General features: G+C 48.0%; 1 protein-coding gene across 1 annotated transcript; it reads left to right on the top strand.

Moving 5' to 3' along the window:
- The first annotated feature begins 6029 nt into the window (after positions 1–6029).
- LOC146783174 (melanocortin receptor 4-like) lies at positions 6030–7001 on the top strand. The gene has a single exon (XM_085636392.1). The coding sequence runs from the start codon at positions 6030–6032 to the stop codon at positions 6999–7001; it is 972 nt and encodes a 323-aa protein (XP_085492518.1).
- The last annotated feature ends 5554 nt before the right edge of the window (positions 7002–12555 follow it).

Genomic DNA, 12555 nt, shown 5'->3' with positions numbered 1-12555 from the left:
CACTAATCCTTTATGGGTTCCGGAGTAGCGTGCGACTCGCCAGAAAAGCGCTTTAACACCCATCAGGGGTAACAGGTGCTATATGAATGCAAACCTTTCTCCCCCTTCTATCCCTCCGCTATTCTTTTCACTCCAAATAACTGACTAATATCCACCACTCAAATTACTTTTATATTTCACCATACTAATTCACCACTAATCCTTTATGGGTTTGCAGAGTAGCGTGCTTCGACACCCCATCAGGGGTAACAAGCGCTATATAAATACAAACCTTTTTTCCTCTTATATCCTTCTGCTATCCTTCCGAATCCAAATAACTGACTAACCTATCCACCATTTAATATTTACTTGCATGTTTCACTATACTAATTCAGCACTAAGCGTTATGGGTCCCAGAGTAGCGTGCTACTCGCCGAAAAAAGCGCTTCGATGCCTCATCAAGTGTAGTAAATGCTATACAAATGCAATTACAATACAATACAATACATCCTTTCCGTGACCTGGCAGACCCTGCTACTGCAACCCCCAGATGGAAAACGTGAGTAGGTCAGCCGAACAATTACTTTAGAGCCTGATGGGGCTGACGAGTTCTCTTTGCTTCTTCCCTCTGCAGGGAAGGAGCTCTATTAGCTGTTTCAACACCGCCCCAACATGGGTGTGGATGACGATCATGTGTTGCAGTGAGGGCCCTCTATGTCCACTTCGACCCCCAGCTGAACCCAGATTATGAGCATTTTAAACTATGCCAAGCGCACCAGCGGAAAGGGGAATCGATCGCCAACTTTTATGCCCACCTTCGCCAGATGGTTAGCACCGCTGATGACCAGCCAAACGAGATCCGTTCATAGATCATCCAAGGCTGTTGGTCCAAGATGCTCAGTGGTCTGATCTTGAGACAGTCAAACATCAGTCTCGACGACTTTCTCATCCTGGCGAGATCTCTTGACCTGTCAGCAGTACGGGCCACAGAAATGGACAGAGCCTAGACCCATAGCCACAGCACGGCAAGTCACCTGTGGTGAAAACAGAAACCCTAGATGCAGTATCCACTAGACCGAAGCTCACCCACCCCAGACTAGCAGCACCAGCACCTGCAGCCACAGGATGCAGAAACTGCAGGAGAGAGGACAATCCATTGGAAAATTGCCCTGCTCAAGGTGAGACATGCTCTAACTGTGGCAAACTCAACCATTTTGCCAAAGTGTGCAGGAGAGGGTCGAGGGGCCGTGGAGCACGAGGAAGGTCGACGATGGCAAAAGCTGTTCGACAGCTCTCACTGACTGACGCAGAAAGCCAGAGCCCAGCTTCACATGGCATGTTGCCTGGAGATTAAATACCCTCTGAAGAGGAAGTGGTCTTCCTTGTATCGTTCACAGAACACCTCAAAAGACACAGGAGACCACCACCCACGTGTGAAGTGTAGGTGGCAGGTACATCTGTCAAAGCACTTATTCATCAATGTGATGTGCCTCAATAAACACAGAGTTCTTTTTGTCATCGACAATCAAGCTCTACACATATAGAGGGCAGAAACCCCTGTTGTTGAAAGGAATTATATGTGTACATAAATGATCCAATGATAAGGATACTCCTGAAAAATTCCCCATTATTGAAGCCGAAGCTGAAACACTTATTGGGTGTCATACAGTAGAGGACCTGGGGCTGGTATCATTCGCCATGAAGGTTCAAACTTTCCAAGTCTGGGAACTATTGAGCCAATTTCCCAGCCTCTTCCAGGGGCCAGGATTCCTTTGGGCTCCCCCGCTACAGCTCCATATAGACAAGACAGTCAAGCCTGTAGCGCTGTGACACCAGCGTTTTCCCTTTCACCTGAGGCTTCTAGTCGAGCAGTAGTGGGAAAAATTAGGAAGGTTGCGTGTCATTGAGAAGGTCTCCAGGTCCACCCCAGGGGTGTCTCCCATGGTTTTTGCTGGAAAATCTAAGCAGCCGGGCAAAATACGCCTGTGCATTGCTACCGAATAAAGCCATCAAAAGGGAAAAACAGATCACCCCCTACCATGATAGATGACATAGTTGCGGATCTCAATGGAGCCCGGTGGCATTTTAAACTTTACCTCAATGTGGGATACCACCAGCTGCAGATGGAGGAGAGCAACAGGTACATCAACACTGTTTCCATACATCTTGGCCTGAGGAGGTACAAGCTTTTGAGCTATGGGATATCTTCACCAGCTGAAGTCTTCCAAAATGCCACCAGGAAGTGCTCTCAGGTTTCCAGAGAGTGATGAACATCAGTGATGCCATCATGATCTACTCTGCCACAGCTGAGGAACACCACCAACGGATAAGGACCACGCTGAAGAGGCTGTGTGACTATGGCCTCATGCTCCCATGGGAGAAGTGCTCCTTCTTTGAGCAGAGCATCACATTTTTAGGTCGAGCCTAGAGCCAGCGCCCATGTGCTGCGAGACTTATTGTAGAGGAGTAAGATATAGAAGCCCCGCTCACTCTCCGCCCATATTTGCCATTGGTGTGTGTCATTACCCATCCTAAATGCTGGCTCCTGATTCATCAATATGCTTATTAGTCCCTCCTTTGTACCACCTCCTCTTCATTTGTCACTTTCCATGGCGACTGGCCCCTGTACTTCGGTTGTTACACGGTACATGTTATTTAGACTGTGAGCACTATTTTCTTTAATGAGGTTCTCCTACTGAAGGCTCGACATGCTTCGGTGCCTTCTTCCACCCGCCCTCCCTCCCGTTGTCCCTGCCTTCTTGCCCCCGCCCACCTTTTGTCTGTGCCTTTTCGCACCTCCTCACCCGCCCTCCCGTTGTCCGTGCCTTCTCCCCCAGCCCACCCGTTATCCGTGCCTTCTCGCCCCGCACCCCGCCCACCCTCTGGTTGTCCATGCCATCCCCCCCCCGCCAGCCATCCTGTTGTATGTGCCTTCTCCCCCCCGCCTGCCCGTTGTCCGTGCCTTCTCCCCTCCACACCGCCCACCATCCCTCCCGTTGTCCGTGATGCCTACCATTTGGAATGCAATAGGTCTTGCGTAAATGCGAGACCTATTGCATTGCAAATGCTTGTTTGGATAAGTTGTTACAAAGACAGCATCCAGGTTGACCCACGGAAATCACCAGCGATCCAGCATGTCCCAGGCCCATGTAATGCCACCAAATTTTGCAGGTTGCTAGGGATGGCCCCCATACTGCGGCATGTTCATTCTCAACCTACCAGATGGTCCTGAGACCCTAGAGAAAAAGATGCATTCCAGAATGTCAAGTCGGTGCCCCTTAGCAACACCACAATGGCCTCCTTTGACCCCAAGCAAATAACGGAGCTAATTGTCAATGCCATCCCAGTGGGGTGGGGAACAATGGTGAAACAAGAAGTTGACCCGGGGCGATGGGCACCCTTTGCGGAAGCAAAATATGCCCAGATTGAGCAGGAAGCCCAGGAAATGGTGACCCAAAATATGTCATGGTTCAAGAAGGTGGATGCCCTGGAAGGAGGCAGGAAGAATGATGAGGCCTAAGAAGAAGGGGATATAACCAAAGGGGGATGGGTTGTTAGCCAGTGACCAGAGAATGACCAGAGAATGACCAGACTGGGCACAGTGACCAAAATGAGAGCTGCATGACAAGCCCCCAAACTGACACGAGCCAAGATGAAGCAACCAGCAGTTCCTCGAGCCAGCGCTAGAATCTACGCCCCAGCTAAGCCAAAGACTCAATGACTTTGTATGTAGAACCCAGCTGCGAGAACCAGAGTAAAGTGGGGAAGGAATGCAGTGAGCCACCCGGTACTTTGACTTAACCCCCACCTGGGTGTGACGCACCGCACCCGGTCAGAGTCTACAAATAAATGGGTAAAGACCGCACAGGGTCTTTGCCCAGAACCACACCAATTTTGTAATGTGTGCCCTTATTTAACCAAGCGAGCACTGGGGAGGGTTGTATGACAGAGGCACGCATGGCTGAACCCCGCTTGCCTCTACAATGCCATCCTAACCACGAATGAGTGTAAACCACACAATCCTTTACCATGCATGCTATTACCACATAATTGTGTGGTAAAGGCATGATTTGTAAAGGGATATGCATGGTAAAGATTACCACTACCCTGGCCCCGTTCTAAGCCCTAATTTCCTACCTCACCCCCACCCTGAGGCCTAAAACCTACCCCGCCCTTAAAACTACCCCTTCCTGTGCCTCCGCCCTGTGGCCTAAAACCCTACCCCATACCCAAAACTACCATGACCCCAGTCCCCCTGCCCTGAGCTTTAAAACGTACCCTCGTGCTGTCCTTAAAACAACCCCTTCCACTGCCCCGAGACCTAAAACCCTGCCCCATTAAATAAACTACCCCGACCCCCACTGCCCTGAGCCCTATAGATTCACCCCCTGCCCTGAAAACTGCCCCTTTCTCCCCCCTGAGCCCTAACTCTTGGCCCACTGCCCAAAACCCTAACCCTATCCTAGCCCCCTGCCTTGAGTCCTAAAATTAGCCTCCTCCCCTAAAACCTCCCACCAACTTCCTACACCAGCCCCAACCCCAGTCCCAGCCCAACTTACCTCGCCACGCCCCGGTCCTTCCTGCAGCGATCCTTCTGTTTTCTCTTCCCGCTTGCTTAGACAGTGAGAACGCTGACTGCCTTAACCATACATGTGCGTGGTTAAGGCAAGCGTTGTTCAACCTAAGGGGAAACGGCACGCGTGCTTAAGCCTGAGTTGTAAAGGCCGTTTCCCCTGAGGTGGCTGTCAAAGCAGGCTTCACCACAACGATGCAGAAACTGCCCTCGTTACCATTGTAGCGTGGAGGGGCACAAGCACGCATGCAGCGGAAGTGGTAACAGGAGGTAACTCGCGCCCTGTAAAAAGGCGGGATCCTTTATTTACTCTGGATGTCACATCCGGACAAGACAACCGTAATCTTTACCAACAGGTGGCAACTTGAAACACCTCCCTTCCAAATGACTCACTCCCTTCCCTCCGAGACTGGGCCACGACACTACACCTGCCTGGGCACACGTCTGACGTACGACGTAAGACGCTGTGCGCCAGCACAAGCCAGGCTTAGCAGAATGTACTTACTCATGGCCAACACAATGTCTCCTATGTCCGAGAAGTGTGACACTTGGGTCAACGTAACGCGGACTTGAGTTTTTTGACTCAAGTTGCACCATCAGGGCTGCAGTTTTTGTGGGTGATAACTATTGTAACTCCTGTCCTGCAACAAGTGCAGGTTTCCCCAAAATAGTCAAGGGGTCGTCCTTACTATGCTAAAGTCAGCAGTGCAACATTATGGGCAAATTTTTAAAGTAACAAGCATACCATATCCCCTTGTGAGATCACTTTAATTGTGTTAGGGAATCCCAAGTAGTGTCCGTGGTGCGCAGGCCACCAGCTCAGGGGTGGTAGGAAGCTTGTGTGCACCATTACTAGGGCTGTTCCACCAACAGCTTGGGTTATGCTGTACCCAGTAAAGCTGGGGCCAACTGTTCAGGGCCCCCCTTGCCTTTCCCTGGGGCCCCCTTGCCCTTCCGTGGGGCCCCCTTGCCCTTCCGTGGGGCCCCTTTCAGCCCAAGGTCAGTGAATATCTGTGAGGTATACGGACCACAGGGGTCCCTCAACGCACCCTGCAGGGAGCCCCCGCCATTGTGCGGTACATCACAGCAGTAAAGCTGGGGTGCCCGGCCAGTAGGTGGTGGATCGAGCCTGGCACTAGAATCATGACTTCACTGCCTTCTTTTTAGGTCTCGCCTGACCCAGCGCATGCGCTGGTCTGGCGAGACTTTTAGTGTGTCAGTTTTCAAAGGGCTGCCACAGGCTTTTGGTGGCCTAGTGCTTGCGTTCACGCGAGCGTGCACGCACGCAGCCGCCATCCGTCTTTGATCGCGATCACTTTCACTTTCGCGTGCCGCGCGGCCAATTCTTGTTTTAAATGCGAATTCTATCATTTGGATGGCTACCTTAGCTGTTTTCATCTTTTGGCCACGAGAGCTCCGGTATAGCCACGACAGCACGAAACCGCACTCACCTGACGGGATTACAACTGGATAAAATATGAACTCCTCTCTGCATGACGGCATGCCCCCGTCTCTTCACTTCAGGAATCACAGTCACGGGACGCATGTTGGGGGTGCTAACGAGTCAGCCGGAAAGAGTCTCTATTCCAAAGGGTGCTACAAGCAACTTTTCGTGTCCTCTGAAGTGTTTGTGATCCTGGGCATAGTGAGCGTGCTGGAAAATATCCCTGTGATCATCGCGATCACCAGGAACAAGAACCTTCACTCGCCTATGTACTTTTTTATCTGCAGCCTAGCCGTGGCGGACATGCTCGTGAGTGTGTCCAACGGGTCCAAGACAATCGTCATCATCCTTCTTAACAACACCGAGTCGGGGTCACCCAACTTCACCGTCAACATCGACAACGTGCTTGATTCCATCTGCAGCTTGCTCTCCATAGCGGTAGACAGGTACTTCACCATCTTCTACGCGCTACAGAATCATAACATTGTGATGGTGAAGCGGGCGGTCATCATCATCTCTTGCATCTCGGCTGCGTGCACCGTCTCCGGCATCTTGTTCATCATCTACTCGGACAGCGCAGTGGTCATCATATGCCTCATCGGTATGTTCTTCACCAGGCTCGGGCTCATGACGTCCCTCTACGTGCACATGTTCATGTTGGCCCGGCTGCACATGAAACGCATTGCCATCTTGCCCGGCAGCGGCACCATTCGCCAGGGCGCCAACATGAAGGGCGCCGTCACGTTGACCATCCTGCTTGGGGTGTTCATGGTGTGCTGGGCGCCTTTCTTCCTCCACCTAATTTTCTACATCTCCTGCCCACATAATCCTTACGGCGTGTGCTTCATGTCGCACTTCAACGTGTACCTCATCCTCATCATGTGCAATTCGGTCATCGACCCCCTGATCTATGCGCTCTGCAGCCAGGCGCTGAGGAAAACCTTCAAGGAGATGATTTGCTGCCTAAGCCCCGTTGGGCTGTGCGACCTCCCGGGCAGCTTCTGAACCAACAGAACCAGGCGCGCCTTACACATTTTTGCCATTGTCGTCCGGAAAAAGGCCTCCTACTATTTTCTGTGGCATAAATTTGATCAATTCACTTAATTTTACTCGCAAAATCTTCTTGTTTCAAAAACACATCGATTTTTTTTCAATTTCTTGCCACAGGTTCTAAATTTACATCCGGTGCAACCATATTCAGCAAAACACATGTACGTGTATTTGCCCGATATACCTTCCATTATGTATTTGGTGTTGTGTTTTTGTTTCCTTAAGGATCGTTATTTGGTTAATATTTGAAGGTAATTGTCTGGTCTCGTCCTCTATGTAGTGACATGAAATGCTGCCTGACTTTTTTCTTTAGCGATGGTTATTAGTTAAGACTGAAATGGATTTGTCCGGCCCTTTACTCTGTGTGGTATGCATACTAAATATCAAAGTCAGCACATCGAGGGTACCAAAAATCAAAAAAAAATATTGATAGGTAAGTGAGTCTAGATTTTCTAGACCTAACTCCACATATTAGTAATTCCTATTTTTTGAAAGCACAAATATGTCACCCGGCTTAAGGGTTTTGAGGTGCTGGGGGCTGTTGGGGAGATTAAATGAGCTATTGCCCAGAGTCACACGACGCTGAGCTGCCACCAGTGGGAATCGAACCATTGCTATATACCCGCTACATAATAAAAACCATTGCAATTCGCTGCTCAGTTTTTGGCTCTGGGTTCGTCGGGTCCTTGGTGAACCTGCAAGCCCTATATAGAGTGCTTAATTTGTAAAATATTAAGTGCAGGTGCTCACATTTTTGGGATAGGCCTCACCCACTTTCTCGGGTACGCCCACTTCTCCAAGAGGCGGCACCCACTTCCTTTTTTGGTTCCACCCACATCCACAAGCCTCAACACATCATAGCCACCTCCTCACATCTTGAGTTCCGCAAGAAACTGAAGTCCTGGCTCTTCACATAAGCACCTCTGGGACCTCACACCTGCCCAAGTGCCTGGATACCCTCTCGGGTGATTAGTGTGATGTACAAATCAATATATCATAACATAATATAACACATGGGAAGCCTATGAGAACAACTTAAAAGTGAGCTAAAATTAGAGAATGTGTGTAATTCTCAAAATGCAGCTTTAGGAAAGGTCATTGGAGTACTTGAGGCAGCTTTGCAAACTAAAGAGAATGTGCTTGTACTGTGCTGTTTAAAAGATAGGAAAGGGTGAAGGAAGGAACACATTAAAGAAGGCAGCAACAAATGCTGGTAGGAAGGGGAATACTGGAGTGAGGGCATATATAAGTAACGGATGAAAGGAGAAGGAAATAGAAAGCGAAAGGAAGAAATGAGCTAATAGAGGGAGAAAGGAAGTAAATGATGTGTGATGGATGAAGAGAAAGAAGAAATGAAAGGAGCAAGAGCAGCATAAGGAAGGGTTGATGATAAGAAAGGAGGACATTAAAGAAGAGGTGAAGGAAGGAGCAGGAAAAAAGAAAGTAAGGAAAGAATGTAGGAAGAGGAATAAATGCACCAGGGGAGGAAGGATGGGGAATGGATGAGGGTGTAAGGAAGAAAGCAAGAATGGAATGAGGGTGTAAGGAAGCAAGAGGGGAAAGGAGGAATGGCTGGAGTTGCTGAGGAAGAGAAAAAGGCAAAAGAAAAAGATGTGACGAAGAAAAAAAAGGAGGTCAGGGGAAAGGATACAAGTATGAAAGGTACTGGGTCAAGTAGGGACAGAGAGAATAATGACAGTGTAATATTGCAAAGGAATTGAAAAACAAAAGATTAAAATACATTTGTGTGCTTACCCTACCATGTATGTTTGTAAAGCACATATTCATCAAAAGGGGGCCTTGACACAGAATTTAAAATGTTATCCAGCTTATAGGCGCACATTTTATCGACCTCAGAGAGATGAAAGACTGAGTTGCATACCAAGATTCAAATTTTTGATCCTGAGAACAAAAACTGATTCCTGGAGTGGATATAAAGAAATGTGCAAGAAGGAAAAATACAAAAGGGAGAGTGAGGAAGGAGAGGTCTGAAGGCAAAGATAGATACGGTAGACAAAGAATGTGAAGAGAAGTGATGAAAGCAAAGATAGTTCTGCAAAGAACTGAAAACCTTCCTCTTACCCAAATAGTACCTCCTCTCCCCCCCTGATCATTACTAGTCTTTTACAGCGCGGGGATGCCTCCGGGTCACCAGGCGCTTTACAAATCGTTAAATAAATAAATAAATAAATAAGACTGGAGTGGACCATGATGAGAAAGAAATAAGGACAGAGGAGAAAGGGAAGAAGAGCAGACAGAAGTGAGGTGCATGAAAAGAGAGTGCAAGGGAAAGATGAGAAGGTGCAAAATGATGAGCAGTTAATGAGGGGAGGTGGTGATTAAGAGGAAACTGGACGTAGGGCAGAAAGTGAAAGAAGAATGGAAAGAAGGGAAGCAGTAAGGTGTGAAGGGTAGGAAGAAAAGCAGATAGTGAGGAACAGCAAGAAAAGAGTACACCTCTGCTTTATTAAAAATAGAGTAATTAATTATGTAAAGTTGCGAGGTGAAAGGGCTGCATCGTTCCTGGCCAGCCTCATGAATGCATAGCTGTGCTGTCCAAGACACACAATAGCGATTTCGGACACCCTATCACTGAGTGGCTAGCTTGGGGGCCTGCCATTTGCGCATGCACTGTGAGAGCACAAGTCATTGTTAGTTCTAAGGCCTAGTTCTTTCAGAGTGAACACAGTGCTCCCCATTCTGGCAGACCAGACCCTGCCACCGATTTAAGGCATAATCTGTCTATTGCTTCTTGGCAAGAGCAACCAGTCCCTGGAAGGACGACTCTAGGAGAGCCTACATCGAGGCCAAGCTCACAAAGGCTTCAGATTCAGGTGTCCCAAACCCCATGTGCGAAACACCATCGACTTCTGCCAACCAGGGGCTGGTAAAGTTAACAGGCTTGTGATCTTGACCGTGCAGCTGCAGAAAATGCAGGACAAGCAAGGGCGGTAGGCGAAGCACCCGATTAACAGTAAGTGATGAGCCAAACCAAACTTTGCGCAATGAGCCACTAAAGCCAAGCTTGTCCAAACAACGAGAAAATGCGAGCCCGCAAGTGATGTGCAGACGCAAACTTTGAGCAAATGATGGGCTGAGGCATGCACTGCCTAAAGAGCTGAAACGAACTTTAAGCACATGACTGGGATCTTCAAGAGAACTTTGAGAGATTATGAGTCAAAGTGAACTTTGTGTGTGCAATAAATGTGCTAACGTCAACAACTTTGAACTTGAATGAGTTTGTCTTGACCTAGGAGTGCAGAGCGGTTCTCGGGAGCACAAAGGATGCTTTATTTCGCAATTTACATAAGTTAAATGTCAACAGTGTCAGTGCGCCTCTGGAGAGAGTTAATAATAAAATGTATCTTATGTTTTAGCGCTTGCTGCAAAGTACTTGAAATATCACAGCTTTCTGGCTCAATGAGCTGCTGCAGTATGTGTGTGCGTGTCTCTCAACCTCTTGCCCCCCAATAAATGCCTGGTGCTCTCTACCGCCCTGGACGTTAGTCTGTGTTTTTAGAGTGTGTGGCCTCATTAACGCAACTCAGCTGTCCTGCTGACTGCGCCGCGGCTGGGCATGTAGCGGCACGCCGAACGGGCCGGAGATCACTTACTCTGGGGTAACTTTTTTAGGGATAACTACCTGCTTTTGAAATAATATTGCAAAAGCAGGGGTTGCAAAGAGCCAGGCTACCCTACCAACTTTTCCCCCACACCCTAGGCACTCACTAACATCTCCTGAACCACAAAATCATAGGGTTCTCTGTGAAACGTCTCCCAAGATCGTTTCTCCATCCTCTACTCCAGGAACGCATCTGGTGAGTCTGGGTGCAGAGTGATTCTCGGGAGCACAAAGGATGCTTTATTTCGAATTGTCCTTTCTTTTCACGTCATCGCGGCGCTCCCCGCCTGCCAGCGCGTACATAAAATAATGGCATGCCCTTTCAGGCTCATGTTGCTTTTATGAAGCAAGTAAATCAAATGTATAAAAATTATACCTGTATGATTGCCGGCGCTCGTATATATTCACTTCTGCTGGACATTGTACAATGTTTATTGGCAGTCCTGCATACTTCCAGCCTGACACGCCCCAGCTCAGCCGAAAGCCCGCCTTCAGCCATTCTTCAACGGAAATGAAACAATGTTCCGTGAAAGGCAGGCACGATCTGCTGCAGTGTCATCACTAACGTGATGACGCCACGCATTTTCAGTATGCCTGGGCCAGGGTGGACTTCCTATGAGGACATACCAGGCAGCAACCACAGAAGGAGAGCAGGCATTTATTTAAATAATTACCGGGCCATCGATCTGCCGGAGGAGAACAACTGTATAGACCCGGCCCGGTGAAATAAGTGCCGGTGCTGAACACCGGAAAGCACCGGCACAAATTAAGCCCTGCCTATATATCCCCACAACCAGTAAGGTCCTGTGGATTTAACGGTACATTGCTTTTAAAGAGCTGTCATAATTAGAAGTTGTTACAGGTGAAAACGTTAACACAAAAGGCTGTTTTTTTCAACCAATTTTAAATTTTTCCTAAATTTAACTGTTAGTTTCTATAAAGAAACCTTGAAGGATCTACACAAATGACCCCTTGTTGAATTCAGAATTTTGTCTACTTTACCTAAATGTATAGCTTTCCAGGATCCATTATTGCTTTCATGCCCATTTCTACCATTAACTGGAAGGAAGTTGAAAGCACAAAAAATAGCAAAAATAGGCTATGTCCGAAGAAAAATGCCAAAACTATCAAAATTTTCGTTTTCTGACAAAAGTCTGTCATTCTCTAAAAGCTGGGAAATTGGTGATTTCAGCCCCACAAACCCTTTTTTAATACCATTTGCAGGGAAAAACCCAGACGCTTTCATTTGCAGCCCTCCTTTCCCATTTTTCCCCCAAAAAACAAAATGTATCTGTATTTTGGCTAATTTCGGGGTCCCCTCCAGGGTAATCCACAAACCCTGGGTACCTTTAGGATCTCCATGATGTTGGAAGAAAAGGACGCAAATTTGGCGCGAATACCTTATGTGGTCAAAAAGTTACAGGGGCCTAAGCGTGAACTACCACAAATAGCCGGGGGAGGCCTAGCAGTGAAGGGGTTAAGAGCTTTGATCATAGCAGGAGCCTTGATCATAGCAGGAGCCTTGATCATAGCAGCAGCCTTGCTTCAAACTGTAAAATAATGTGGTTCCTGTGTGTTCAAAATGCGGCAGTGCGCCTAATTCTTGCTCTTCTAAAAATGGATCCAGTATCCAATCTGTTGGCTGCCCTTAAAGACCAATATCAATTTCGAGATACTGATCCCTCATTGATACATGTGCTCAGAGAACAGCTCCCGGAACTTGAGATAAAACCGTAAAATATATGCCAGTCAGAGCCTTGCAACTGGCTGCTGTCTTAATCTGAACATCACTCAAGCTAAGTGCAAAGCACAGGAAGTTCCTACTAACTGGACCCAAAGCTTCTTCTGAAAATACAGAAGGAGAACAACTTGCTTTCGTTTCACAAA

The sequence above is a fragment of the Triturus cristatus genome, chromosome 11, assembly GCF_964204655.1.
Source record: "Triturus cristatus chromosome 11, aTriCri1.1, whole genome shotgun sequence".
Taxonomy (NCBI): Eukaryota; Metazoa; Chordata; class Amphibia; order Caudata; family Salamandridae; genus Triturus; species Triturus cristatus.
This window is presented reverse-complemented; position numbering and strand designations above follow the sequence as displayed.